The sequence below is a fragment of the Pelodiscus sinensis genome, unplaced genomic scaffold, assembly GCF_049634645.1.
Source record: "Pelodiscus sinensis isolate JC-2024 unplaced genomic scaffold, ASM4963464v1 ctg43, whole genome shotgun sequence".
NCBI lineage: Eukaryota > Metazoa > Chordata > Testudines > Trionychidae > Pelodiscus > Pelodiscus sinensis.
In genome coordinates this window covers 351,397-377,465 of record NW_027465835.1, presented here as the reverse complement: position 1 = coordinate 377,465, position 26,069 = coordinate 351,397, and the positions used below count along the sequence as shown (strand labels likewise).

At 51.3% G+C, this 26,069-nt stretch overlaps 1 protein-coding gene across 13 annotated transcripts in view; it reads left to right on the top strand.

Annotated features, from left to right (window-relative positions):
* The first annotated feature begins 15,373 nt into the window (after positions 1 to 15,373).
* The window catches only part of LOC102445074 (ataxin-2-like), a 249,598-nt gene continuing 238,902 nt past the window's right edge, over positions 15,374 to 26,069 (top strand). For 7 of the 13 annotated variants that reach the window (XM_075914779.1, XM_075914778.1, XM_075914776.1 and 4 more), the window contains exon 1: positions 15,936 to 16,148. In XM_075914779.1, the coding sequence (XP_075770894.1) occupies positions 16,036 to 16,148 (113 nt within the window). In that variant the 5' untranslated portion in view covers positions 15,936 to 16,035. Of the gene's footprint in view, positions 15,885 to 15,933; positions 16,149 to 26,069 lie in introns of those variants that run through there. The other 6 variants (XM_075914772.1, XM_075914767.1, XM_075914769.1 and 3 more) reach the window with 3 other exon arrangements.

The following is a 26,069-nucleotide window of genomic DNA, read 5'->3' as shown; positions in this document are numbered from 1 at the left end:
GCTGGCTGGCCCAGGATGGCGTGGAGCCAGTCGTAGTGGGGGCAGGTGTCTGCTCCTGCCCCCTGGCCCTCGCTGGCCCGCACGTAGCCCAGGCGCAGCTCCTTGACTTTAGCCCGGACTTGCTCCAGGGTCCGGGCTGGATGGCCTTGCTGGGTGAGCGCCTGTGCCATGTGGGTGAAGATGTCGGCGTTCCGGTGCCGGGAGCGGGTCTCGTGGAGGGCCTCCTCCTCCTGCCACAGGTCGAGCAGGCTGTCCAGCTCCCCCGAGGACCAGGATGGGGCCCTTTTTTTCTGGCCCTGGGGGCCTCCTGCGCTGGGGGTGCGGGTGGCTGGTGCCCCCCTGGAGCTGCCATCCTGCTGCGGGGTGGCTGCTGAGGACGCAGGGGCCACGTGGCAGACCTCAGCCCTGAGGTCCGAATAAGGGTCCTGCCTGGTGACCTCAGCAGCCTGCGTCTGCTTTAAGGAGGCTCGCATGAGCAAGAAGTCTGGGAAGCTGAGCCTGGCTACAGAGCCTTAGAGCGCCCATAGGGCTTTTCCATTTACCCTGCTTTTGCGCAAAACATCTTAGCTGCCTGTCTACTCTGGCCCTTTTGCGCAAAAACATTTCCGGAAAAGGGCTTTTGCCCGAACGGGTACGTCAGAGCATTTGCGCAAGAAGCACTGATTTCGGACAGTAGAACGTCAGTGCTTTTGTACAAAATCAAGTGGCCAGTGTAGACAGCTGGCAAGTTTTTCCGCAAAAGAGAAAAGCTTGCCAGTCTAGACGCACCCAGGGAGTGTTACAGCTCTTGGGATCTGATGCATGCCAGTCTGCTCCAGCAAAGGCTTTAAACTTCCAGCATACAAAATGTTAACTGAGGCCAATTCTATATAGAGAGGTAGGTAAAGGGCTTAACCACCATTTGAGGTGTTCTTAGGTAAAACAGGAATATTTATTTTCCTCACAGGGGTCTTAAGAATGTTTGCAAAAGTATTGTGTTTTAAATCAAATCACAATTCCCAAATTATGGGATTTGTTGATATCTATTAGCAGTCATTGTATAATTAGTGTGAATTTAAGGGAGAAGGTGCATCTCTGACCAGGAGTTTTCTGTTACCCAAGACCGACAAACCTGGAAATCCTGGACATCCCATCACCTCAGGCATTGGCACACTTACAGCAGGATTATCCAGTTGCATTGACTCTCTCCACAGACCCTATGCTACCAGCACTCCTAGCTACCTTCGAGACACCACTGACTTCCTGCGGGAACTACAGAACATCAGTAATCTTCCTGAAAACACCATCCTGGCCACCACGAACATAGAAGCCCTTTACACCAACATTCCACACGAGGATGGATTACTGGATGTCAGGAACATTATCCCCGATGACACCACTGCATGCCTGGTTACAGAGCTCTGCAACTTTGTTCTCACCCACAACTATTTCCAATTTGGGGACAATTTATATCTTCAAGTCAGCAGCACAGCTATAGGCACCTGTACGCCCCCACAATATGCCAACATCATTCTGGTTGACCTCAAACAATGCTTCCTCAGCTCTCGTTCCCTAGCACCCTTCCTCTACTTACACTACATTGACAACATCTTCATCATATGGACCCACAGGAAGGAGACCCTTGAAGAATTACACAGGGATTTCAACAACTTGCATCCCACTATTACTTCAAATTTCACTGGAGACCACCCCAGGGTTACACTCGTATATGGATTGATTAAATGAGGAATTAACAACCTACTACAGCAGTGGTCACCAACCAGTCGATCAGGATCTCCTGGTAGACCTTGGAGCCTCTGACAGGTGATCCTGACTGGTTTGGCCAAGAGGCTAGCAAGTGCCTACACTTCAGCTGCCCCTCCACCTGCTGCTGCGCACCTCCTGCCCTTTGCCTTGGAGCTGCCCCTCCACCTGGGAGCCTTTTGCTTGCTGAGCAGGGGAAGGAGGGGGGTGCTGATGTCAGGGTACCCCTCCCACTCTGTATCCTTTCTCCACACAGCAGAGAGGAGGCGCAACAGGGCTTGTGATGGAGAGAGTTTACTGGCTGCTTTTGGGAGTGGGCCAGGGTGGGGGTGAGCCTGCCTTAGCCCTGCTGCACCATGACTCAGGAGCCACCTGATGTAAGCAGGGTCTAGCTGGAACCAGCTCCAAGCCCCTGCACCCTAACCCAGGGGTTCTTAACCTTTTTACTTTCACATCCCTCCCAAAAGTGAACTTCATTCCCCCCCAGCCATTTTGTGCACAGCCCTATCCCCGCCCCCTCACCTGACAGGAAGCTAAGGGGCGTGGCTCGGACTATAAGAACTCTGCCAGGGAGCTCAGTTGGGGTCAAGCTTCTGAGGGAGACAGAGGTCTGTCCAGAGCTTCTTGCTCATACCTGTTCTGGGCCTCCTACAGCTGCTTTTCCTCAGGCCAGCAAAGGCTTTACTGCCTGGGCCACCTTCTGACCTAGAGGAACCCAAGGCTTTACTGGTGTCTGGCAAGTTGGAGGACTGGCCTGAGCTGAAGGCCTGCCTCAAACCCTGAGGCCTGCCTGAACCCTGGGACCTAGCAAACCTGCTGGATGCAGCCATCTGAGCTAATTCCCAAGTTTGACAGCTGGTGGTGCTGTGGGGTGAGTGAACCCTGTTACAATGCCTAAATGAATAATATGAGTTTTTTACTTTGAACCTTTTCCTAACAAATTTATGTAATATTTGAAGATGAAAGTTGGTGATGCTTGTGTACTGTTGTTGTAGTGTGTTGTCACATGCCTGATTGATTTGCACTGCTATTGTAGTGTACTGATCTCTAGAAGTTAATAAGACATTAATGTTTATCATTTTAATTCATAATATTAATTATGAAGAAATCTAAACTTTAGCACTTTATCCAGTGAGAAGGCAATTGTGACAAATTTTCTGGGAGGCACCTCACATCTCCCCTGTATCCCCTTCACACCTTCCCTGGGGAGGTGCACCTCACTGGTTGTTAACCCTTCCTAGGCTCAGATCAGAGCCCCTCTCACATGCCAAATCCCTTAGCCCAGTGGTCCCCAACCTTTTTACACCCAAGATCACTTTTTAAAATCTCAGAACAGGTGACAATCTACTGCCCCGCCCCTTCCTTGAAGCCCTGCCCTCTCTAGTCTCCTCCTGTCCATCACTTGCTATCCCCAGCCCTTACTTACACACTCTGATAAACAGTTTTTTTTAAATTATGCGATGTATAACATTAAAATCAGGTGTCTATAGTTATGAAATAAATGGTCTGTTTTTATTCATGCTAATTAAATCTAAAATGAAGCATTTAGAATTATACATTTTGTGGGGACAGAGTTCTGTGGCTGGGGGCAGGGGAGAGGAGACAGGGTGCTGGGAGGGCAGAGGACAGGGTTCTGCAGCAGAGGACAGAGTGCCAGTGAGGACCGAGTTTGGGGAGTGGGGATGGGAATGGGGACCGAGTTCCCCTGTGGCTGGGGCCAGGGGAGTGGGGACAGCGTTCTGTGAGTGGGACATAGTTGTGGGGGCTGGAGAGTGGGGTGCCAGTGGAGGCAGAGAGTCCCCTGCATCTCAGGATTCTTCTCCCCCCCCCCCCCCCCCCCGAAACCAGCACGTGCCTGCCCTGGGGCTGACCCCCCCCCCATGCAGGGAAGCCCCGCGCGTGCTTGTCCCGGCACCAACCCCCCCATACCGGGAAGCCCCGCGTGCACGCCTGCCCCAGGGCCAACCCCCCCACGCATGCCGGGAAACCCCCTGCACGCCTCCTGCGGGGCTGACCCACCCCTCCTGTATGGTGCAGGGAGCTAATGCTCCCTCCCGCAGTACACCCAGGAGAGCAGCTAGCACACTTCTGGAATCGCCGGAAGTGGCGCTAAGCTGCGGGACTTCTGAAGCTGACACTACCTCTGTTTTCTCTTGAGGTAAGTAGTGGGGCTTCTCGGGGTGGGAGGGAAATGGGGGCGGGGCGGACAGGATGCCTCTCAAGCGACTGGTCGAGGCCTCGCGAGCGACCAGTAGCTCACGATCGACCTGTCGGTGACCACGGCCTTGGCCCAAGATCCCAATCCTCTGCCTCTGCCTGGTGAGAGGGATGGCGTGAACAGGGGCAGGGCATCAGAGAAGGGGCATGAAGGAGGCAGGGCCAGGATATCTGGGTTTGAGGTAGATCTTACATTGCACTTACTTTGAAAAAGTGATCTTGTGCTTAAAGGTTAGGGACCACTGCACCACAGGGTTAAACTGAAGGGGACTGAGCTCTCACCCACAGAAACATGCACATTCATTCATCTAGTCACACACATTCATTCATGCCCTTAGGCACTCTCACTTACACAGGCAAAAGGTTGCAGAGCAAGCCAAGGCATATTGACTCTGGAGGTTTGACTTGAGCCATGGATCTCAGCAGCAGATCAGAAAAAGGGCTTCTGCCATGTGGTCTCTCCTTTTTATAAGGACCGGGTGGGTCCTGTCACTCATGCAGGGGTCCTTCCTTCACATTTGTCACTGAGGAGCATGCCCAGATCTCCCTCCGTCTGGGTCCTTTCTTTGTTTAGGGCAGTCTTTAATTAGTTACCTTCTGGTTCCACGTGCTTAGTGTTTCCCTCACCCCCAAACATGCTCCATTCACACACACATTCTTATCACAGGGTGGAATGCAACTTAGAGCAAGTTACAAGCAAAGTGGTTAAGTTACAAAGCTCAACTATCTTACAAGGTGCAGAATGTAAAAGGCAAGGTAGCTGAAAGTTACAAAGAAACAATTACAAGGCTTCAAAGCTCAATGGTTACAAAGATACCTTCCAGAGCACAGCGTCTGACTGAGACTTAGACAACTGCCTCCCTTAAACAGTGTTCACAGCAATGCAGTCAGCAGCAGGTTTTGTCATTCTCTAAGCTGTGTGTTGGCAGGACCGTACAGTTCAATGCATTTCCAGAAAATGTGTGTAAATCAAGTAATAGCTCAGGTGGAGGCTTTTCTGCAACACCTGGCATCAACCTTAGTCTGGACCAGTCCACACAAGAAATCCACTTCCTTGACACTACAGTACAATTAAATGATGGCCATATTTCCACCACCTTATACCAGAAATCTACCAAACATTATGCTTACCTACATACTTCTAGCTTCCATTGAGGGCACATTGCATGATCAATTGTTTACAGCCAGGCCCTAAGATACAACCAGATTTGCTCCAATCCCACAGACAGACACGCTAACAGGCATTATTAAAACTTAAATACCACCTGGGGAAGTGAAAAATAGATTGACAGAGCCAGGCAAGTACCCAGGCATCAGCTTCTTCAAGACTGGCCCAACAAGGAAAATAACAGAATACCACTTGTCATCACATACAGCCCCCAACTTAAACCCCTCCAGCACATCATTAACAATCTACAACCTATCCTGGAAAATGACCCCTCACTCTCTCATAGGCCTTGGGAGACAGGTCAGTCCTTGCCTACAGACAACCCCCTAACCTCAAACAAATACTTTCTAGCAACCATGCATCACACCTCAAATGTACTCACCCAGGAACCTATTGCATAAAGCCTCTGCCCGAGCTATTACTTGATTTCCACATTTTCTGGAAATGCATTAAACTGTAAGGTCCTGCCAACACATGGCTTAGAGCAGGGCTACTTAACTTTGGAAGCCCTGGGGGCCACAATGATACTCTCAGCATATGCCAAGGGCCGCAACTTAAGTCTAGTTGCATAGACATGCCACTAGAGATGCAAATAGCTTCTCTCACACTGACAGGCATAAATACAAAGATGAAGGCAAGACTATGCAACACACAGGCCCCATTTAAGTCCGTTCTGCTGATATTAAAAAAATGCAACATTTCCCTTATTCCTACTTTGAAGTAGGAATAAGACCCTCCGGAAAAGGGCACTTTTTCCGGAGGATCGGGGCCAGTGTAGACTCTCTTTTCCGGCTTTTAAAAGCCGGAAAAAAGCGGCGGACATTTTTATTTAAATGCCGCGGGGGATATTTAAATCCCCCGCGGATTTCCCTACGACGACTGGTGAAATTTACATGCCCCTTCCGGAAAAGGGGCCAGTGTAGACGTAGCCCTAGTGTGTGTGAAATAAAATACAGGACTATGTAGCACTTTCAAACCATCTTGTTAGTCTTATTAGGTGATGAGCTTTTGTGGGCCAGACCCACTTCCTCCGATCAACTAGTGGAAGAAAATAGTCACAACCATATATACCAAAGGATACAATCAAAAAAATGAACACATATGAAAAGGACAAATCACATTTCAGAACAGAAGGGGGGGGGGGGGGGGGAGGAAGGTAAATGTCTGTGAGCTAATGGTATTAGAGGTGATAATTGGGGAAGCTATCTTTGTAATGGGTAAGGCAGTTGGTGTCTTTGAGCCTGACATGTAGTATCGAATCTTAGCATGAATGACAGTTCAGAGGATTCCCTTTCAGGTGCAGATTTAAAAGGCTTCTGAAGTAGGATGCAGGTAATTAAGTCACTGAGACAGTGTCCTTTCTGGTTGAAATGGCAAGGAACTGTCTTTTCTTTGTGATCCTGTCTAATATCTGTTTTGTGGGCATTGATCCTTTGGACGAACGTCTCAGACACTTCGCCAATGTACAAAGCAGACGGACACTTTCGGCACATGATTGCATAGATTATATTTCTGGAGGCGCAGGAATATGTGTTCTTGATCTTATAACTCACTTGGTTAGGCCCAATAATGGTATCAGCAGAGTGAATATGTGGACAAAGCTGGCAACGGGGTTTGTTGCAAGGGAAGGTACCAGGGTTGGTATTAGTGTGGTATGTCGTGTGGCTGTTCGGTAAGAATCATCTTGAGGTTAGGTGGTTGTCTATAGGAGACTATGGGTCTGTCTCCCAGAGCCTCATGGAGTTCAGTATCCTGTTCCAATATAGGCTGTAGTTTATTGATGTGCTGGACAGGTTTAAGTTGGGAGCTGTAGGTGATGACAAGTGGTGTTCTATTGTTGGTTTCTTGGGTCTGTCTTGAAGTTGATGGTTTCTAGGCATTAGTCTGGCTCTTTCAATTTGCTTTTTTATTTCTCCGGGTGGGTAGTTGAGGCTTATAAATGCTTGGTAGAGGTCCTGAAGTTTCTGGTCTCTGTCAGTGGGATTAGAGCAGATGCGGTTGTATTGAAGGGCTTGGCTATAGATGATGGATCGTATGGTGTGTGTGTGTGTGTGTGTGTGTGTGTGTGTGCTGGATGGGAGCTGGAAGCATGTAGGTAACTGTATGAGTCAGTGGGTTTTCTGTAGAGTGGTGTCTAATTTTCCATTGTTGATTTGTACGGTGGTGTCCAGGAAACGGATCTCTCGTGTGGAATGGTCCAGGCTGAGGTTGATGGTGGGGTGTAGGTTGTTGAAATCTGTGGAATATCTCTAGTGTTTCTTGGCCATGCGTCCAGATCATAAAGATGTCATCGATGTACCGTAGGTAGAGGAGGGGTGAAAGGGGACGGGAGTTGAGGAAACGTTGGTCTAGGTCAGCCATAAAGATACTAGCATACTGTGGGGCCATGCATGTACCCATGGCTGTGCCACTGATCTGGAGGTATAAGCTCACCCACAATTTCCAGTTTGAGAAAACAAAGTTACATAGGTCTGCTATCAGGTTGGCAGTGGTGTCCTCTGGGATAGTGTTTCTAATAGCTTGTAATCCGTCTTCATGTGGGATATTGGTATATAGAGCTTCTACATCCATGGTGGCAAGGATGGTGTTATTGGTGTTTTGTAGTTTCCTTAGGAAGTCAGTAGTGTCTCAGATAGCTGGGGGTGTTGTGAATGGAGCCTGTTTGGGGTGAGGGAAACAGCAAGGCTAAACACATGGAGCCAGGTGGTGACTAAAAAGGCTGCCCTAAGTAAAGAGAGGACCCAGACTGAGGGAGGTCTGGGCATGCTCCTCGGTGACCAATGTGGAGGAGAAGGACCCCTGCATGACTAAGCAGAGCCACCCAGTTTCTATAAAAGGAGAGAGCACATGGCAGAAGCCCTCTTTCTGACCAGCTCGCCAGCTGGGATCCATGGCTAGAGGCAAACCTCCAGCATCAATATGCCTTGGCTCGCTCTGCAACCTTTTGCCTGTGTGAGTGCCTGGGGGCATGAATGGATGAATGAATATGTATGTTTGTGTGGGTGAGAGCTCGCTCAATCCCCTTCAGTTTAACCCTATAGTGCACTGTTAATTCCTCACTTAATAAATCCATGTGAGTGTAACCCTGGGGTGGTCGCCAGTGAAATTTGGGGTTAAAAACCTACCGCTGCAATAAACTCTGTTGCTAACTCTGTCCCCACATGTATATGTGACACCATCACATGACCTAATCACATAAGAATGGCCATACTGGGTCAAACCAAAGGTCCATCTAGCCCAGTATCCTGTCTGCCGACAGTGGCCAATGCCAGTGTCAGCCGACGGTCAGGGCAGTGTGTGTGTGTTTCCGAGAAAAGGTTTAACGTCCGTGCCTTTACTGCTAGGACCTGGGTTCCATCGCAGAGGGTGGCCAGCAGGCCAACAGACGCCCCGTTATATAGGAAGAGCTTATTACACCTTAGATTTTAGCTGCTAGAACACAGGGGTTCCTTCGCAGAGGGCAGCCTTGGGGAAAGGCTGAAAGGTGCCCCAGTGGATTGTGCCACCTGGGTGTGACACAAATCCAAACGCCCAAGCTCTCCCTATATCTGTCCCTTTATGACCGGCTGAAGTTCTTTTAAATTGTGCTTGGTTCTGTTACAGCAACTGAGAGTCAGGTTAAAGCTTAAACAGTTACAGGTTTATTGAGGAAGCTTATAAATCATATGGTTGCAATGGCTATTATTCTATTTCTTAACTACTAGCAAAATATAGATCTTAAAAAATGATTACAAAGAAGATAGAAAAATAGAAATAATGGTACCAAGTAACAGCTTACTCTTTCTATGTGTACACTTAAGACAGAGGACCACATCCAGGTACAATTTTTACCCCCTTCTGTGCCTCTCGACTCCAGCATGTCAGGCCAGGGCCGGTCCCTCAATTCCTAGGAAAGACGAAAATACGAGGTGGGCGTCCCCATAGAACCTCAGGAGGTCAAACACCAAACCCGACCAGCAGGTAGAGGGTAGAATGACACTCAAAGTGAGTGTGTGCTGGGCCCATCTTATATACTCATGGGGTCACGTATTTCTCTCTCTTATCTGTAATGCCAATTGATGCTGGTCTGTCTTTTGTGAGACCAGTTCTTACAAGGGAGTTGTGAACTTAATTTACACTTGTAAGAGAGATAACTAAATTGGAATTACTGGGGATTCTTTTCTCAGTGGGAAATTCCTCTTCCAGGGACTGTGTGTGTGTTGGACTCAACATAGGTGCCAGCTGGTGGCAGTTCTCGCAGCCTCAAGGCCAGCTTATTGCCTTAATCGCTCTCTTCTCATATCTGTTTCAGCTTCTCAGGATCAGATGAGCCAGCATAGACTATGCTGATTTTACTGCTCCTTCTCTGCCCTGTATGCTTCAGAGAGGCAAATAAGATGGATGTGATGGAGGCGGGCTGTCTGGCCACAGCCAGGTGCCCCAGAGGGAGGGAACCGAACAGGTAATGATCAAGCAATCTCTCTCCTGCCATCCATCTCCACCCTCTGACAGACAGAGGCTAGGGACACCCTTCCATACTGGCTAATAGACATTTATGGACCTAACCTCCATGAATTTATCTAGTTCTCTTTTAAACCCTGTTATAGTCCTAGCCGTCACAACCTCCTCTGGCAAGGAGTTCCACAGATTGACTATGCACTGTGTGAAGAAGAACGTCCTTTTATTTGTTTTAAATCTGCTGCCCATTAGTTTCATTTGGTGGCCCCTAGTTCTTATATTATGGGAACAAGTAAATAACTTTTCCTTATTCACTTTCTCCACATCACTCATGATTTTATAGACCTCTATCATATCCCCCCTCAGTCTCCTCTTTTCTAAGCTGAAAAGTCCCAGTCTCTTTAATCTCTCCTCATATGGGACCTGTTCCAAACCCCTAATCATTTTAGTTGCCCTTCTCTGAACCTTTTCTAATGCCAGTATATCTTTTTTGAGATAGGCGTACCATGGATTTATATAAGGGCCATAAGATATTCTCCATCTTATTCTCTATCCCTTTTTTAATGATTCCTAACATCCTGTTTGCTTTTTTGACTGCCACTGCACACAGCGTGGACGTCTTCAGAGAACTATCCACGATGACTCCCAACATCTTTCCTGATTGGGGGCTAATTTAGCTACAACTATCATATTGTATGTATAGATGGGGGTTATTTTTTCCAATGTGCATTACTTTACATTTATCCACATTACATTTCACTGCATCAGATGTTCATACAACTTCACACCCTCTGATATATGCCATCAAGTGCCAGCAATGCCCCTCCACCATGTATATTGGCCAAACTGGACAGTCTCTGTGACAAAGGATTAATGGACACAAATCATATATTTGAAGTGGTAACACACAGAAACCTGTTGGGCAACATTTTAACCTGCCTGGACACTCAATGGATTTAAAAGTAGCCATTCTTTTGCAAAGTAATTTCAGGAACCAACTAGAGAAACTGTGGAACTGGCCTTCATATGCAAATTTGACACCTTCACCCAAGGACTGAACAAAGACTGGAACTGGATGGGCTGTTATAGTCACTTAGCTTTTGATGTCATTTGGATGTTAACGGACACTTACAGCCCACTCTTAGTCTCAATTAGTACAGACACAATAATTAACAGGGTTTTTCTCCTTCCCCCCCCCTTTTCTGCTTTAAATTTTGGGGTTTCTGTGCCTCTTGCTCCACTCCAATCTGAGGAAGTGGATTGTGCCCCCCAAAGCTTGATACTATACATATTTTTGTTTCTCTAAGGTGCTACAGAATCACTCTCAGTAACTTTTTAAAAAATAAAACCGCATGTGATGAACATGGCGCATTACAAACCTGGAGGGCTGTGCGCCCCCCCCCCCCAAAAATTACAATCTAATGCCTTAATCTTGCAAGCAAGTGCTTACTCTGTCTCCATGAAGCCAACAAGGTCACGAGTGCTGCTCAGGGATCCTGGGCTATGTCTATACTACAAGGCTCTTGCACAAAAAACTGTTTTTGCACAAACCTGGGGAGCATCCACACCTCAAATGAACTCTAGCACTATTAAATGGGCAGTTACATGGCAGAACAGAGGGCCTTTTTCCACCCTAGGTAAACCTCCTTTTCTGAGGCATAACTGCTTTTAGCGCTACAGCTCCTGCACAAGAAGGCAAGTGTGGACATTCAGGAGGGGGTTTTCAACAACAGTTGGCCTGCAGGGAAAAAAATGGTGGTTATGTCAGCCGACCGGGGGGGGGGGGGGGTGGTCCCAAGTCTTCAACTGCTGAGATGCAAGGTCCCGTTGCAGCAGGCAGCCTAGGAGGCTGAAGGGTGCCCTGGGGGGGGAAAAAAGCTTAACATCTGTACCTTTACCACTAGGACCGGGGTCCCGTCGTGGAGGGCAGCCAACTGGCTGACCAATGCCCCAGAGTTTATAGGAAGAGCTTATTACATCTCAGATTTCAGCTACTAGGATACAGGATCCCTTTGCAGTGGGCAGTCTAGGGAAGACTGAGAGATGCCCCCAACGGATCTGTCACCTGGAAGTGACACGATCCAAAACGCCCAAGCTCTTCCTATACCTGTCCCTTATGACCGGCTGAAGTTCTTTTAAATCGTACTTGGTTCTGTTACAGCAACTGAAGGAGTCAGGTTAAAGCTTAAACAGTTACAGGTTTATTAAAGAAGCTTATAAATCATGTGGTTACAATGGCTATTGCTCTATTAACTGCTAGCAAATATAGATCTTAAAAATGGTTACAAAGCAGGTAGATGGTAGATTGACACTCAAAGTGAGTGCGCTGCTGGACCCATCTTTATACCCATGGGGTCACGTATTTCTCTTATCTGTGATGCCAAATGGTGCTGGCCTGTCTTTTGTGACACCAGTTCTTACAAGTGTAAATTAAGTTCACAACTCCCTTGTAAGAGAACTAAATTGGAAGTACTGAGCATTCTTTTCTCAGTGGGAGATCACTCTCCCAGGGACGACTGTGTGATCGTATCAACATAGGTGCCAGCTAGGGCAGTTCTCCTTAATCGCTCTTTTCTCATATCTGTTTTCAGCTTCTCAGGATCAGATGAGCCAGCATAGATTAATGATTTTATTGCTCCTTCTCTGCCCTGTATACAGGCACCTCAGAGGGGCAAATAAGATGGATGTGACCGGGGGGGGGGGGGGGGGGGGTCGGGTCTGTCTGGCTACAGGCCACTGGGCCACTCCAGCCAACTCAATCAGAACTCTATTGTTCCTGTCTGCTGGCACCCTTTAAAGCCACAGGTACCCTGCACAAGCCTTGTGGCTGCAAGTTTCCCCAGAGCAGGTGCCTTCACCACACTGCTCTGCTGCAGCCACAAATGGCCTCCCACCAAGCTCCCCACAACCCCCCCAGCCCTTCCAGGGACCAGACACAGGGGTCACAGGACCCCCTGAGGGGGACCAAGAGGCATGCCCCCACCTGGAGCAGGCCAGAAATAAAAACCCTCCTTGAATTGTGGAGTGAGGGGGACTCTCTGCAGGACCCTGGGCAAAGCACCACGATGCAGTAATCTATTCTCGCTCCGCCAGGGATACAGCCATCCAAGGTCACCCTGCCTGGACCATGGAGCAAGTCCGGGCAAAGGTGAGGGAGCACCGTCAGGGATACATGAAGTCCAGGGAGCGGAGGGGGCACTCGGGGGCAGGACCTGAAACCTGCCCGTACTACCTGGAGCTCAACCACATCCTTTGGGGTGGAGAACTCGCCATTGTGGTGGACTCCGGGCTGGAGCAGCCCATCCTCAAGTGCCCGGAGCTTGTCCCGGAGCCAGAGGAGATGGTGGGGCAGGTCCAGCCGTCGACAGAGGAGGACAAGGATGACAACCATGAGCAAGACAGTGGCACCATCACCCTGTCCCAGGAGCAAGTCCCTGCCAGCCTGGACATCTCCCAGGCCTCCAAAGGAACCTCAGGTACGTTGGCGCACAGGGCGGGGGAGGTGGGTGCACTGTCACACCAGCAGCTAGGCCAGCACATGCTGCTGCAGTCTGGCCATGTGCAACCATGTTCAGCAGGAGGGTGTGGCACGCAGCCACAGCAGCCATCCCCTCTACATGCCTAGGAGCCTGCTGCCAGCCTCATGCCTGGCCACATGAGTCTGGCCCCTGGGGGGAAGGGGGAGCACAGCCACAACCCACCCCATATGCCCTGGAGTGCAGCACACAGCACCTGGTCATACATGCACATGAGGCAGCAGCTGCTCCCACCTAATAGCCCAGCCAGCTGCAGGTGTGTGCACAGACCCCAGGGAGAGGCAAGCTACTCACTGCTCCTGTGCCTCCCATGGGGGGGGGGGGGGTGCGCACGCTCTGGCAGGGGCCCCTGTGACATGGAGTGCTGTGCATGTGACACATGGCCTTGTACCTGCCACTCACAAAGGAGGGCACAGCCTCAGGGAATGTGTGTGCAGGGTGGACTGACCACCCCTCTTTCTTGTGTCTTCTCCACAGCCAGAGCAACCAGGACAGAGGGCCCAGCCACACCACCCAGAGTCTGGACAAGCCGCAGATGAACCAGGCCTGGGGAGGAGCTGATGTGCCAGTACATCGGGGTGATGCATGACATCCATGTTGTGCCACCTGGAGTGGTGGCAGCAGGCATGGAGTGACCTGATGGCACGCTGACACACCCCTCCTGGACATCCTGTCATGCCCAGGGGAACAGGCGCCTGCTACTGCTGCTCCCACCCTCCTGCCCCCCTTGTATCCCCATGGCCCACCCAGCCATGCCTCTGCTCCCTCTCTTCCCCATGGCCATGCCTCCTCCCCAGTCATGCCTATGGCCCCTCCTATGGCTCCTCTTCCTCCTGCCTCATCACCAACCCTGGACCTGCTCCAGCTGCCCCCCCTGCCCAGCACATTGGGGCCACCCAACCCCAATGACATGTGGTGGTGTTGGGGTTCCTCTGATCCTGCACCTCCATAGCAGCAAGAACAGAGACTGCCAGCCAGTAGAATAGAGGGTTTATTATTTCTCCAGGATACAGAACAGCAGAGACATGATGTGGTTACAGGAGTCAGGGCTAGGATGCCTCAGACCCCTTGGAATGGGGTGCCTAGGCCCCTAAATTTCCAACCCTCTGCTTAGTCTGTTCCCTTCAGTTTTGGCGGGGGGGAGAACCATGACCCTTCTCCCGAACACTCACTTCCTTTGTTCAGTCCCTGCCCTCAACAGGTAGGACCAGTTGGGTCACTGTCTACATGACTTCAGGCTCCTCAGCCAACCCCCTGCTAGGCAGCGCTTACAGACACAGGCTAGTAAGGATCACCCACAGCCCAAACACAGCAACCAGTGAATGCCCGACCTGCCCAGAGTGTACTACATGCCCACTATGTCACAGTACCCGCATACGAGAGGGCTCAGGTGAGTGTCATGTTGTTGGAGGGCAGGTGCCAGCCACGTAGAGCTCCTGGAAGGTGGCCTTCTGCATGCGGAAGTTCTGTACTCATTGCTGGTTGTCCCACTGCTCCATGACCAACCAGTCCCACCACTCCAAGCTGGTGTCCAGACTCCAAATTCATCTGGGTATGGTGGGCTGGGGCACCCATAGTGGAGCACCCGCAGCCAGACAGAGGTTAAGGAGGAAGATCTCGGGATCCACCTCCATGAGGAAGAGGGTCCCTGCTCGAAGCAGGGAGTGCAGTGTCCCCCTGGGGGTCCATGGCATGCCCAGGGCAGCTCTGGCTCCATAGCACAGGGCAGACTGGTGGAAAGCTATGTGGTCTGAAAAGGGCAAACACAGCAGACACTGCTGAGGTTTTGCTTTGTCAGAGGTTAGCAAGCAGGCAGCAGAGACAGAGAAGCAGCTGTCCAGGGGCATCCCTTTAAGTGCAAGTCCCTGGAGGGCTCTGGCCACAGTACTCAACAGCAACTGATGACCTCTAGCCCAGCTAGAGGTGGTTATGGGTGGCTTTTATATGTGGGAGAGCATCCAATAGTGTGGACACTCTCCTGTGCAAAAGAGTCTCGCAAAAGCGAGGTGCTTTGATGTATGGATGTGGTCTTGTGTAAGAAGCCTTTGTGCCAAATTACTAGCGCTACAGACTTCTTGCCCTAGAACACTGCAGTGAAGACATAGTCCTGCTGTAGGACTGGGTCCTACACAGCTACACTCTCGAAAGTGAAATTAACGTGAGAGGGAGAAGACCGCCAAGGAGATCGGTGGCAAGAAAGCAGTGAAGTGGCAGGAGATAACTCAGCAGAAGTCGCTTTTGTGGTTCCAGGCTCCTAGGGGGCTCCACTGAGCACGCAGTTGCCTTGAAGCAGGATCTGTGCCTGGTGCAGGAAGGGCGTTGGGGGTCCAGCGCCCACCTGAAAAAGGACGGTGGGGTAGGCCGGACCGAGAGTGCAGCGGTAACCAGCCCGCGGCGGGAAGCTCTGCTGCGTCCAGGGCCAGCTCCATTCCAGCGGCATTGGAGCGCTTGGGCGGCCCCGATAGGTCCCGAGCCGCGTGGGGGAGGAGGAACACGGAGCGTCTCCTAGCCTGATGTCACCACCTCCCCACGAAGCGCGGGGGCAAGATGGTGGCCCTGGGGCTGTCGCCGGCCCACCAACCGGCACTCACTCCTCGTCCACCGCTCCCCTGCTCAGACCCTTCCGACTTCCCGTAAAGAGTCCAGCTGTGGAGAGGCTCCTGGTCGCGGACTGGAGCGATGCCGAGTCCCCGAGCGCCCCCAGGCGGCCCCCCCGGGCCGCGGGGCTGGGCGCGGGCCCCCCGCGGGGTGCTGTCAGGTGGCGGGCAGGGCTGTGCGGGCAGGTACGTAGCGCGCCTCCCCTCCCCCCTCCGGATCCCTCCGCGCCCCGCTCGCTCCCCCTCCCTTCCCGGGCCGGCTCACACTGTTTGGGAGCAACCGGCCGAGGCAGCGGTGGATTAAGAGCAGCGAGCGCGCGCACCTGGCCCCTTCGCCATGTCCCTCAAGCAGCAGCAGGCCCTGGGCGCCGGGAACAACCGCAAACCCCCAGGCGGAAGCCCCAGCCTCCCGGCAGTGGCGGGGGGTGGCGGCAGGCAGAACATAGGCAGGTGGGTCTGGGGCGCGGGCGCACGAGAGTGCTGCGGCGCGGGCCTCCATCGGCCCTCGGGGAGGGATGGCGGAGGACATGGCCCTGATCCCCTTTCCCTGACAGGCCGCTCCGGAAGATGCCGGGAAGGGGGCCCCGGCCTTGTGGGGCTGGGGCTGGCCTCACCATGGGGGGAGGATGAAGGGGCCGCGGGTTGGACCTGGCAGGGAGGGTGAAGGGTCCCCTGCCCCACGGGGTTGGAGCTGGCGTTGTCCTAGTCGCAGGGGAGGGGCAGATGGTTCGGGGACTGGTGGCTCCGTTTTCCAGGCCGAGGCTGCAGCAACGCCAAGGCCGGCTCGTGAAGGGCGCGGGCTCTAGGCGTGCGGCCAGAGGGCGTCGGGTGAGGGGGTCGAGATCGCTTTACTTTGCCAGCGGACGGACTCAAGATTGCGTGAGGAGGGAACTAAAGCCCCCCATCTGGGTGGGGAAGGAGGCCTACTCACAGCCAGGCCGGCGCTGCTGCTGCCAGTACAGACTTTTATTTTCGAAATAAGCGTTTTATAGAGCAGTGTTTCTCAACCTTTTTTTTTTTTTTTAAAATAAAGTACCCTTTTTTCGAAATAAATAAATAAATAAAAATACATTCTAAGTACCCTCAGTACCTACAGTTTTCAGACACACAAACTTTTTTTCTACCATTACAACATATTTGTTTAAACAACTTAATCGTAGCTGGGTGGGTGATTAAATTTGTGTGTAAAAACTACAAAAGTAATAAAGCGCTGTAAAAGTTAAAATAATTCAGTTTTCTCCAAATTTCAGTTGTTGATGTACCCCCCCCCCCCCCCCCCCCGACTTCTCTCAAATATCCCTAAGGGTACTCCTACCACTCATTGAGAAACACTGGCATAGAGACCAGCCTAGTGAGTCTGCTCCAGCCCCAGGCCCGTGGTATGTAGAAAGCTGCTCCCTTGTAGGGATCTGCTACCAGTAGTAAGGAACTGCTCCTGTAAGAAACTGCTACCGGAAGCACAGTCCTACAGGGAACATATAGAGCAGTGGTTCCCAAACTTTTTGGCATCATGCCCCCTTTTTGATTTTTGAGAAACCCTCAGACCCCCCAAAAAATTAAAATAGCAGCAAAACTTGAGGGGGGAAAAAAAAGTCACGGCCCCTTTAATTCCTGGGACCAGTGTAAAAAAAAAAAAAATGCCAGTGATCCAGGGGAAAAGTTGTTGACCCTCTTCTCCTCCACCCCAAAGTTGCCCTTTAAGAGCAGAGCCGGTATTGCCCTTTTAAGGTGGCCATTTTGAAATCTGCACAGGACGGTCCATCCTCTCCCCCCCCCCCCCCCCCCCCCCCCCCCCCCCCCCCGAAGCCAGCCAGCCAGCCTGCCTGAGATGTGCATGTTCCGGCAGATGCTGGAGCCAGGGAAAACAGAAAATACCAGACATTTCACATGGTATTTTTTTTTTTAACCAGATAGACTGGGTTCTTTCTTGGGGGGGGTTTGCCTCGTGCCCCTTCTGGAATTTCTTCATGCCCCCCAGTTTGGGAACCTATGGTATAGAGTGTTAAGAGTGCCCCGCTGACCATGGCTCTGCATGGCATTTCAAAGTGGCAGCACAGCATGGAGTCTGGGGTCAGCGGGGGACTCTGAGTCCCCCGCTGACCCCAGGCTCCATGAGGGCTCTTCCACTTTGAAATGCACAAGAGCCCCTGCTGGGGACTTGTCTACATTTCAAAGCTGGCACCCGTGTGCATTCCTCAAAAAATGAGGTTTACAGGCTCTGGCGCAAAACGGGGTTTCTCCAACAAATGGCCCTGTCTACACAGGGTTTTTTATCGCGAAAACCTCTTCTGCAAAAAGGATCGGAAGAGAATATGCAAATAAGCGTGAGATTTGCGAATGAGCACTTCATTTGCATTTCCTCTTCCGAAAAACTTCTGCAGTGTAGACATAGCCCTAGAGAAATAGTTTTTCCTAATACCCAACCTAGAACTCCCCCACTGTAACTTGAGACCATTGTTCCTTGTTCTGCCACCTGTCACTACTGAGAACAGCCTCTCTCCATTCTCTCTGGAACCTCCCTTCAGGAAGTTGAAAGCTGCTCTCAAATCCCCCCTCACTCTTCTCTTCTGCAGACTAAATAAACCCAAATCCCTCAGCCTCTCCTCCTAGGTCATGTGCTCCAGCCCCCTAATAATTTTGGTTGCCCTCCGCTGGACCCTCTCTAGTGCGTCCACATCCTTTCTGTAGTGGGGGGCCTAGAACTGGATGCAGTACTCCAGATGTGGTGTCATCAATGCCGAATAAAGGGGAATAATCACTTCTAGATCTGCTGGCAATGCTCCTCCTAATGCAACCTAATATGCCATTAGCCTTCTTGGCTACAAGGGCCCACTGTTGACTCATATCCAGCTTCTCATCCACTGTAATCCCCAGGTGCTTTTCTGCTGAACTGCTACTTAGCCAGTCAGTCCCCAGCCTGTAACACTGCTTGGGATTCTTCCATCCCAAGTGCAGGACTCTGCATTTGTCCTTGTTGAACCTCATATACCAGTTTTCCAGTGTGAAGGTGTTGAAAACACCTTTTTCTATAAGAAACTTACCCACATTACATAAAATTTAAAAAAAAATCTCTATTGACATTCAGGACAACTAGAGAACGAGAAACATGACATTGTATTAAGAATGGAAACTCACTGTTAATTATATAATTACTAGTCAATTAGCCCATCATAAGATGGGATTTTCAGGTCTCTCCTCCACGTCCATCTTCTCTCCTGAGCCTCCCGTCTCTTGCTCCGTGTCTTTCTCTCTCTCTCTCTCCTCCTCCTACTGCCTCCCCCCCCCCCTCAGCTCTCCTCCACCTTCTGCCTCTCTCTCCGTCTCTCTCTTTCTCTTCTCCCCCTCCTGCCTCTCGCTCTCTCTCTGCTCTCCTCTGTCTCCGTTGGGGATGCACGCTTGTCCAGGCCCCGCCCCCCTTCACCTCCTGCCGTGGCACTCGGCTGACTTCTGCACTGTTCAGCCGGGCCGGGAGCAAGCGGAGCAAACGGCCTCTCTCTATTTTCTTTTCCTACTGCCTCGCGCCCCCCCCCCCCCCCAGCTCTCGTCCGCCTCCTGCCTTTCTCCCTTTCTCTTTCTCTTCTCCCCCTCCCGCCTCTTACTCTGTTTTTCTCTTCTCCTCCTCCTCCTGCCTCTCTCTCACTCTCTCTCTCGCTGTCCTCTGCCTCCTCTGTTCTCTCTGGGTATGTCTACACTACCCTCCTAATTCGAACTAGGAGGGTAATGTATGCATACCGCACTTGCAAATGAAGCCCGGGATTTGAATTTCCTGGGCTTCATTTGCATAAGCCGGGCGCCGCCATTTTTAAATCCCGGCTCGTTCGAACCCCGTGCCGCGCGGCTACACGCGGCACGGGGTTCGAACGAGCCGGGATTTAAAAATGGCGGCGCCCAGCTTATGCAAATGAAGCCCGGGAAATTCAAATCCCGGGCTTCATTTGCAAGTGCGGTATGCCTACATTACCCTCCTAGTTCGAATTAGGAGGGTAGTGTAGACATACCCTCAGTCTTCTCCGCGTCCTCTGTGTCTGCTCCGCTTTCCTCCTTTTGAGTCTGGCGCCCTTTCCTGACATCAGAGACGCACGCTTGTCCAGGCCCCGCCCCCTGGCTGTTCCCTCTGGGCGGCGCTGTTGCCTCCCGCTGTGGTGCTTGGCTGACTTTTGCGCCACTCAGGAGCAAGTGGCACAAGTGGCCGTTTGGGCCCTGCGCTCCCCATGCAGCACTCCCGTGCAGAAGTCAGCCGAGCGCCACGGCGGGAGGCAACAGCGCCGCCCAGAGGGAACAGCCAGTGTTACAGAGTCACAGACATTGGGCTACTATATATGTGATGCCCGAGCCATTTTGCTTGTGCTGTAGCTAGGGAGAACAGTTCAATTTAACCCATAAGAAAGGAATTATTAATCAAAATTATTAAACAGATTATGCACTTTAACTTTCTCATGTTAGTTTACCAAACTTCATTTTAAAGAAAGTAAAATATTAATTTATGTCCAACACAAAAGGTTTCAACATTGTCTTTATTTATGGCAGGGGTGGGGATCGCACAAGTGAGAAGCAAAAAAAAAAAAAAAAAAACTCTTCTGGGGTTCCAGGGTTAGTGGATTTTGAGAGTCCCCCCAGGCCAAAGTAAGGGGTTCAGTGTACAGGACAGGGCTGCCAGTGAGTGGGATAAGGATGGGGTGCAGGAGCTAGGTGGGAGGTGGGGTGTAGGAGGGGGTGAGGGTGCGAGGTCTGGGTGGGAGGTAGGGTGCAGGAGCAGGCTGGGAATAGGGTCTCTGGCCTGCGGGGAAGGGACAGGAGCGGGGGAGGGTGCAGAGTCTGACAAGGAGGGAGGGTGCAAGGGTGCAGGAGTAGGCTGGGGGTGGAGTGTCTGGCTGGGGGGAGGGTGTAGGAGCAAGCTGGGGATGCAGGGTCTTGGCTTGGGGGGTATGAGTGAGGTGGGTGGGGGCCAATGGGAGCAGCGGGGAAAGTCTCCAGGCAGCGTGTCCGTATCCTGCTGTTCCCCCCAGTTGGGGGATGGGGAGTGGCTTTGTTTCTTTCCTGCGAATTGGCTCAGGGCTCTCCTCCCCCCAAGGAAGCCATGCTGGCACTCCAGACTTGGGGGGGGGGGGGGGGGGGGGGCGGAAATGTGAGGCTGGAGTGCTAGCATGGGCTCCCCATTGTTGGGGGTGGGGGGGGGGGGAAAGCTGAGCTTGAGCTGCGGAACCACTGCACAAAAGTCATATTTGGCAATATAGTGAGCCATAGGTTGCCAACCCCTGGCTCAGAATATTCTTTATTGTACTTCTATAAGGATGTTTTGAGATTGAGCCTTTTCTTATTGGGACAGCAACATCAAGTTGATAATTGGCCAACAGTTCAGTCTTTCTGTTCCTCCTCCTCTTATAAGTACAAAGAGAAGTCTTGGACAGACAAAAATTCACTGAATTATGATATTTTTATCATAATGATGGACCTGCAGGCCTACTACTCAGCAGTTACCTTTGCATTCATTATAACTTTTTAGGAAATGTGCGATTCCAGGTGTCATGAGCAGGAGGAGTGCTGACCAGCACCCGGTGACTAAGGGGTTAACTCAGGTACCTAGCAAAGGTGTTGGCTGGGGGGCCGGGAGATCCAGTCCAGATAGAGGGTTGACATTTGAATTGGATATAGGTTCCTTGCCTGCTTGCTTTGTGTGGGAGAGTTAAAGCAGGAGTTGAGAGAGACAATGATTTAAACCCAGGCAGGACTTACCATGCGCCCCCTGCCATGGAATTCAGGGCATGGGAGTGGACTGAACAAAGAGAACATTATAAGTGAGTACCAGGGAAATGTGAGTCCAGTTGCATTCAGGGTCATTTTTCTTTATTTTGTGCTTTGGTTTGAACTACTCTGTGTGATTCTGTGCCTCCCCTCCCCCCTTACCAGCTAAGCATTGTGCCAGAGGTGTTCTCTGTTTTATTCAATTTGTTTTCCTTAGTTGCTCTGTAACCTCTAGTAACTAAGTATGCCTTTTGCAAGTTTATCTTTTGTTTTGTAATAAAAGTCACTTCTTTTTAAGGTGATGATTTGATTCTTGTGTCTTGGAGGGTCTGTCTGTGTGTATCTGCAGGCCTCTGACTGAGGGGTCAGCTACTAGAAACTGCAGCTTGTTTTTCTCTCCTCCTCTTCCCCCCCCCCCCCCAGGCTCTTTTGGGGCAAGTTTGATTTCAAGTGTTCACCCCTGGTTTTTAGGGATCAAAAAGCACTTGATGGTGGCAGCAAATTCCCCAAAATCTGTGTATTAGGATTGTGAGGGGAAGTGTTTGTAACCAGTGCCTGTAGAGGTAAGGTTTTGAAGCTCCCTTGTGGGCCCCCACCTTCTGCACTGGGAGTTCCAGAGTGGGGAACAACCCTGACATGGTGGCAAAGGTGGGATCATTTTGAACCAGGAACACAGACCTCAGGATTTTAAAAGGACACATTTTTTTTTCTTCTGTTTTGCTGTTTGGAAGTTTTGGAGGGTTTTCTCCCCCTTTCAACAGTGCTGCCTTGGGGAAAGGCATACAGAAGGTTAAATCTGCACAGCCAGAGAGTCCAAACCAAACAGTGTGTGTGTGTTTTTCTTTTCCTAGCTTTCGAGGCAACTGGATAGCTAGGCTAGAATAGGGCAGGGAAACAGCCCAGTACATGCTTTTGTGGTTGGGCAGAGTAGCCCTGGAGCAGTGTTTCTTAAACTCTGTTCTGCCGAGAGGTAGTTGGAGGTGTGCTGCGGAGAACAACAGTTCAAAATGGCCACCCTTAAAGGGGCAGGTGACCCCCCCCGACCCTTCCCCCCCCCCAATAACTTTTCCCCGGCCTTTTCTTTGGGGGAGGCTCAACAAAAAAAAAATCCTTGGTGTTAATTCTGTTTGGTGCTCCTCGGTCTTAAAAAGTTTAAGAAACAATGCCCTAGAACAACTAACCCTTCCTAAGCGACACCCCGAGGTGAAATCAGCCTCAGATCAGGGCAAGATGTCCACCTCTGGGGAAAACTTGCACCCTGAGGAGGAACAGGAGCATGTCCCTGTGAGGCCAGGGGAAAGTAACCTTGTGGGGGCAGGAGCAATGGATGGCAACCCTTCTCCTCGCTCACCACTGTCATCTTTGTAGGAGAATACCTTTAAGGCAGGCATATCTCTAACTAAGGAAGAGATGGATTTCTTGGTACAAATGAAGCAAATAGAAGCCTGAGACGAGGTGTGCCGAAGTGGAAGCACAAGCGAGGTGTGCTGAAGCGGATGCCAAAGTTGCGCTGGAGAACGTTAAAAGGCCAGACACTCCAGGTACCCCACCCAACAACCCTGCTCCAATCCCTGTTCCAACAGCCCAGGAAATTCCCCATGTACCCAGTAGGAGATAATGTAGAGGCCTTTTAGAAAGTTTTGAAAGAGTCCGTCTTGGGTACAGCATCCCCGAAGACTAGTACATGGTGGAGCTGAGATGACAACTCAGCGGACCCCTAACACAGGTGGCAGTTGAAATTCCCAGGGGAAAAATGAATGACCATGAACTTTTAAAACAAAGGGTCAGGCTTAGGATGGGGCTCACCGCTGAACATGCCTGTCGCCGCTTCAGAGCCTTAAGGTGGAAACTGGGTATGACAGCGTTCCCCCTGTTCCCGACACTTGCCCTTTCTGTGGCATGAGGGAAACCCTGGTGCATATTTATCTCGAGTGCGCCAGGTTGCAGCCCCTCTTTCGGCTCTTCCAAAACCTCTTGTTGAGGTTCTGGCTGCACGTCTCCCCATACCTGTTAATTTTTGTACACCCCATCCGTGGCCCCACAAAGTCACGGGACCTTCTCCTGGCTATGCCCAAGATGGCAATTTACAAGAACAGGGAGCAGAGGTTGGCTGAAGGAGGGGCCTGTTACTGTGGGGCCTATTTCCACTCCTGCATCCGCTCACACGTCCGGGCAGAGTTCTACTGACTCTCTCGATGACTTCGAGGGGCAGTCGGTGATGTCCAGGTCGGTCTTCTCGGTGTCCCCATCTGGTTCCCTCATTTTAGCCCTTTGACCACCACACCCATTCCTGTGTTTTTTCTTTGATTTGTCCTCCAGAATTAGTTGGCGTCTAGGGCTCTGTGGATCCTCCCCATAGGTTGGAGGCGGGCCCTTTAGATGTGGGTGAGCTTACACCTGCTTGCCCACCCCCTGGACCCCAATAGGATTAGAGTGCAGCAGTCTGCTGGTCTGGGTCTGTCACAGTAGCTACATTGCACAGAAGTAGATGCAACTAGGTTGCCAAGAATTCTTCCATCAGCCTTGCTATTACTGTGACCTGCGCAAAATTCTCTTTCACTCACATGCTCTAGGGCAGGGGTTGGCAACCCCTGGCACGTGTGCCACAGGCGGCATGAGAGCCGATTTTTACTGGCATGCGGGGTGGGAGCTCAGCGCCCCCCCCCCCCCCCCCGGCCCCCCAGCGGTGAATCAGTGCTGTGGCTTGAGCCTCAGCTGCAGGCTGGAGCACCAGCTCCGGCTTCCTGCTGGGGGAAGGGCAGGAGAGGTGCGCATGTGTCCCTGGGGCTGCTTCGGGAGCAGGCGGGGCCGGCCCTGCTCTGCAGAGTGGGGGCTGGATGGTCGGCACACGTGGTGCGCTGGGGCTCGTGCTGCACCGCACTGTTCCCCGCGGTCTGTGCGCGGGGGTGGGGAGCCCCTTCCCCAGCATCCCACTGTGCCTGGTCGGGTTGGAGCCAGCCCTGGGCAGCCCCGGTGCTCTGCCTGCCCCAGCCCTGTAGCTGCAGCCTGTAGGCAAAGGGCTGAGCCAGGCAGGAAAGAGACTGTGTTGTCTCTCTCTTCCCCCCGGGCCTCTCCTCCCTCCAGTGCTGCTGCCTTGCTGGTGAGTGCACTGGGAGCACAGGAGTGTGTGTGTGTGTGTGTGTGTGTGTGTGTGTGTGCGCGCGGGGGGGGTGGGGTGGGTGTGAACAAGTATTCAGGGGCAGGATGGGAGGGGGCAGGGGTTGCACTGAGGGGCATGGGGCAATGCAGGGGATCAGGCTGGGGGGAATCATAGAGCTGAGGGGAGCGAGGCTGGAGCAGAGGGAAGATGGGGGGGGGGGATACAATTTGCAGAAGCTGCACTTTCCTTTATTCCCCACTTTGCCTCCCTCCCCAACTAGCTATTTGGCTGCATTCTCAACCTCTCACCTTTTCTGCATTACTCCCCCAACCCCCTCCAAACTCCCTCTCATAGCCCCACCCCAGAGCCTCTCCTGCCGCTAAACTCCCTTCCAGACCCTGCACCCCACCCTCCCACCCAGATCCTGCATCCCTATTCCACTGGCTGGCAGCCCTGTCCCGCACATTGAACCTAAGGGGGTCCACAAAATCTACTAACTCTGGAACCCCTTGAAAAGTAAATCTGGCCTATTGGAAGCCTTGAACCTCAGACTTCCCTGTCCCTTCACCTCACCCCATGGGGGCTGGAGTGCTGGAACAGTGAGGTGTCTCAGTTGGGGGCCACATCGGTGAGGGTTGGGTGTTTTGGGGGGAGTTTTTTTTGCTTCACACTTGTGTGGTCCCCAACTAATTTTTCTGTTGGTCAGTGACACCCAACCCAAAAAAGGTTCCCCACCCCACCATAAATCAAGACAACATTGACACCTTTTGTGTTGGACATAATATTTGACTGTATTTAAATTGAAGTTTAGTTTGATAAACTAACATGAGAAAGTTAAAATGCTTAATCTGTATAATAATTTAAATTAAACCATTCTCCCCAGCTGCAGCACTAGCAAAATGTCTCAAGTATAATTAACGCAAAATGCAGGACAATGTAGCACTTTAAAGACTAACAAGATGGTTTATTAGATGATGAGCTTTCGTGGGCCAGACCCACTTCCTCAGATCAAATCGTGGAAGAAAGTAGTCACAACCATATATACCAAAGGATACAATTAAAAAAATGAACAAATATGAAAAGGACAAATCACATTGCAGAACAGGAGGGGGATGGGGGGGGGGGAAGGTAAGTGTCTGTGAATTGATGATATTAGAGGTGGGGAGAGGGGGAGAGGGGGATGTTTGTGAGTTAATGGTATTAGAGGTGATAATTGGGGAAACTGTCTTGGTAATGGGTGAGATAGTTCAAATGTTTAAGTCCTTGTTGGAAAGTGTCGAATTTTAACATGAATGACAGTTCAGAGGATTCCCTTTCAAGTGCAGATGTAAAAGGTCTTTGTAGCAGAATGCAGGTGGTGAAGTCATTGGGAGAGTGTCCTTTCTGGTTAAAATGGCAAGAAACTGTTTTCTCTTTGTGATCTTGTCTATCTGTTTTGTGGGCATTAATCCTTTGGCGAAGTGTCTGAGATGTTTGTCCAATGTACATAGCAGACGGACACTTTCGGCACATGATAGCGTAGATTATAT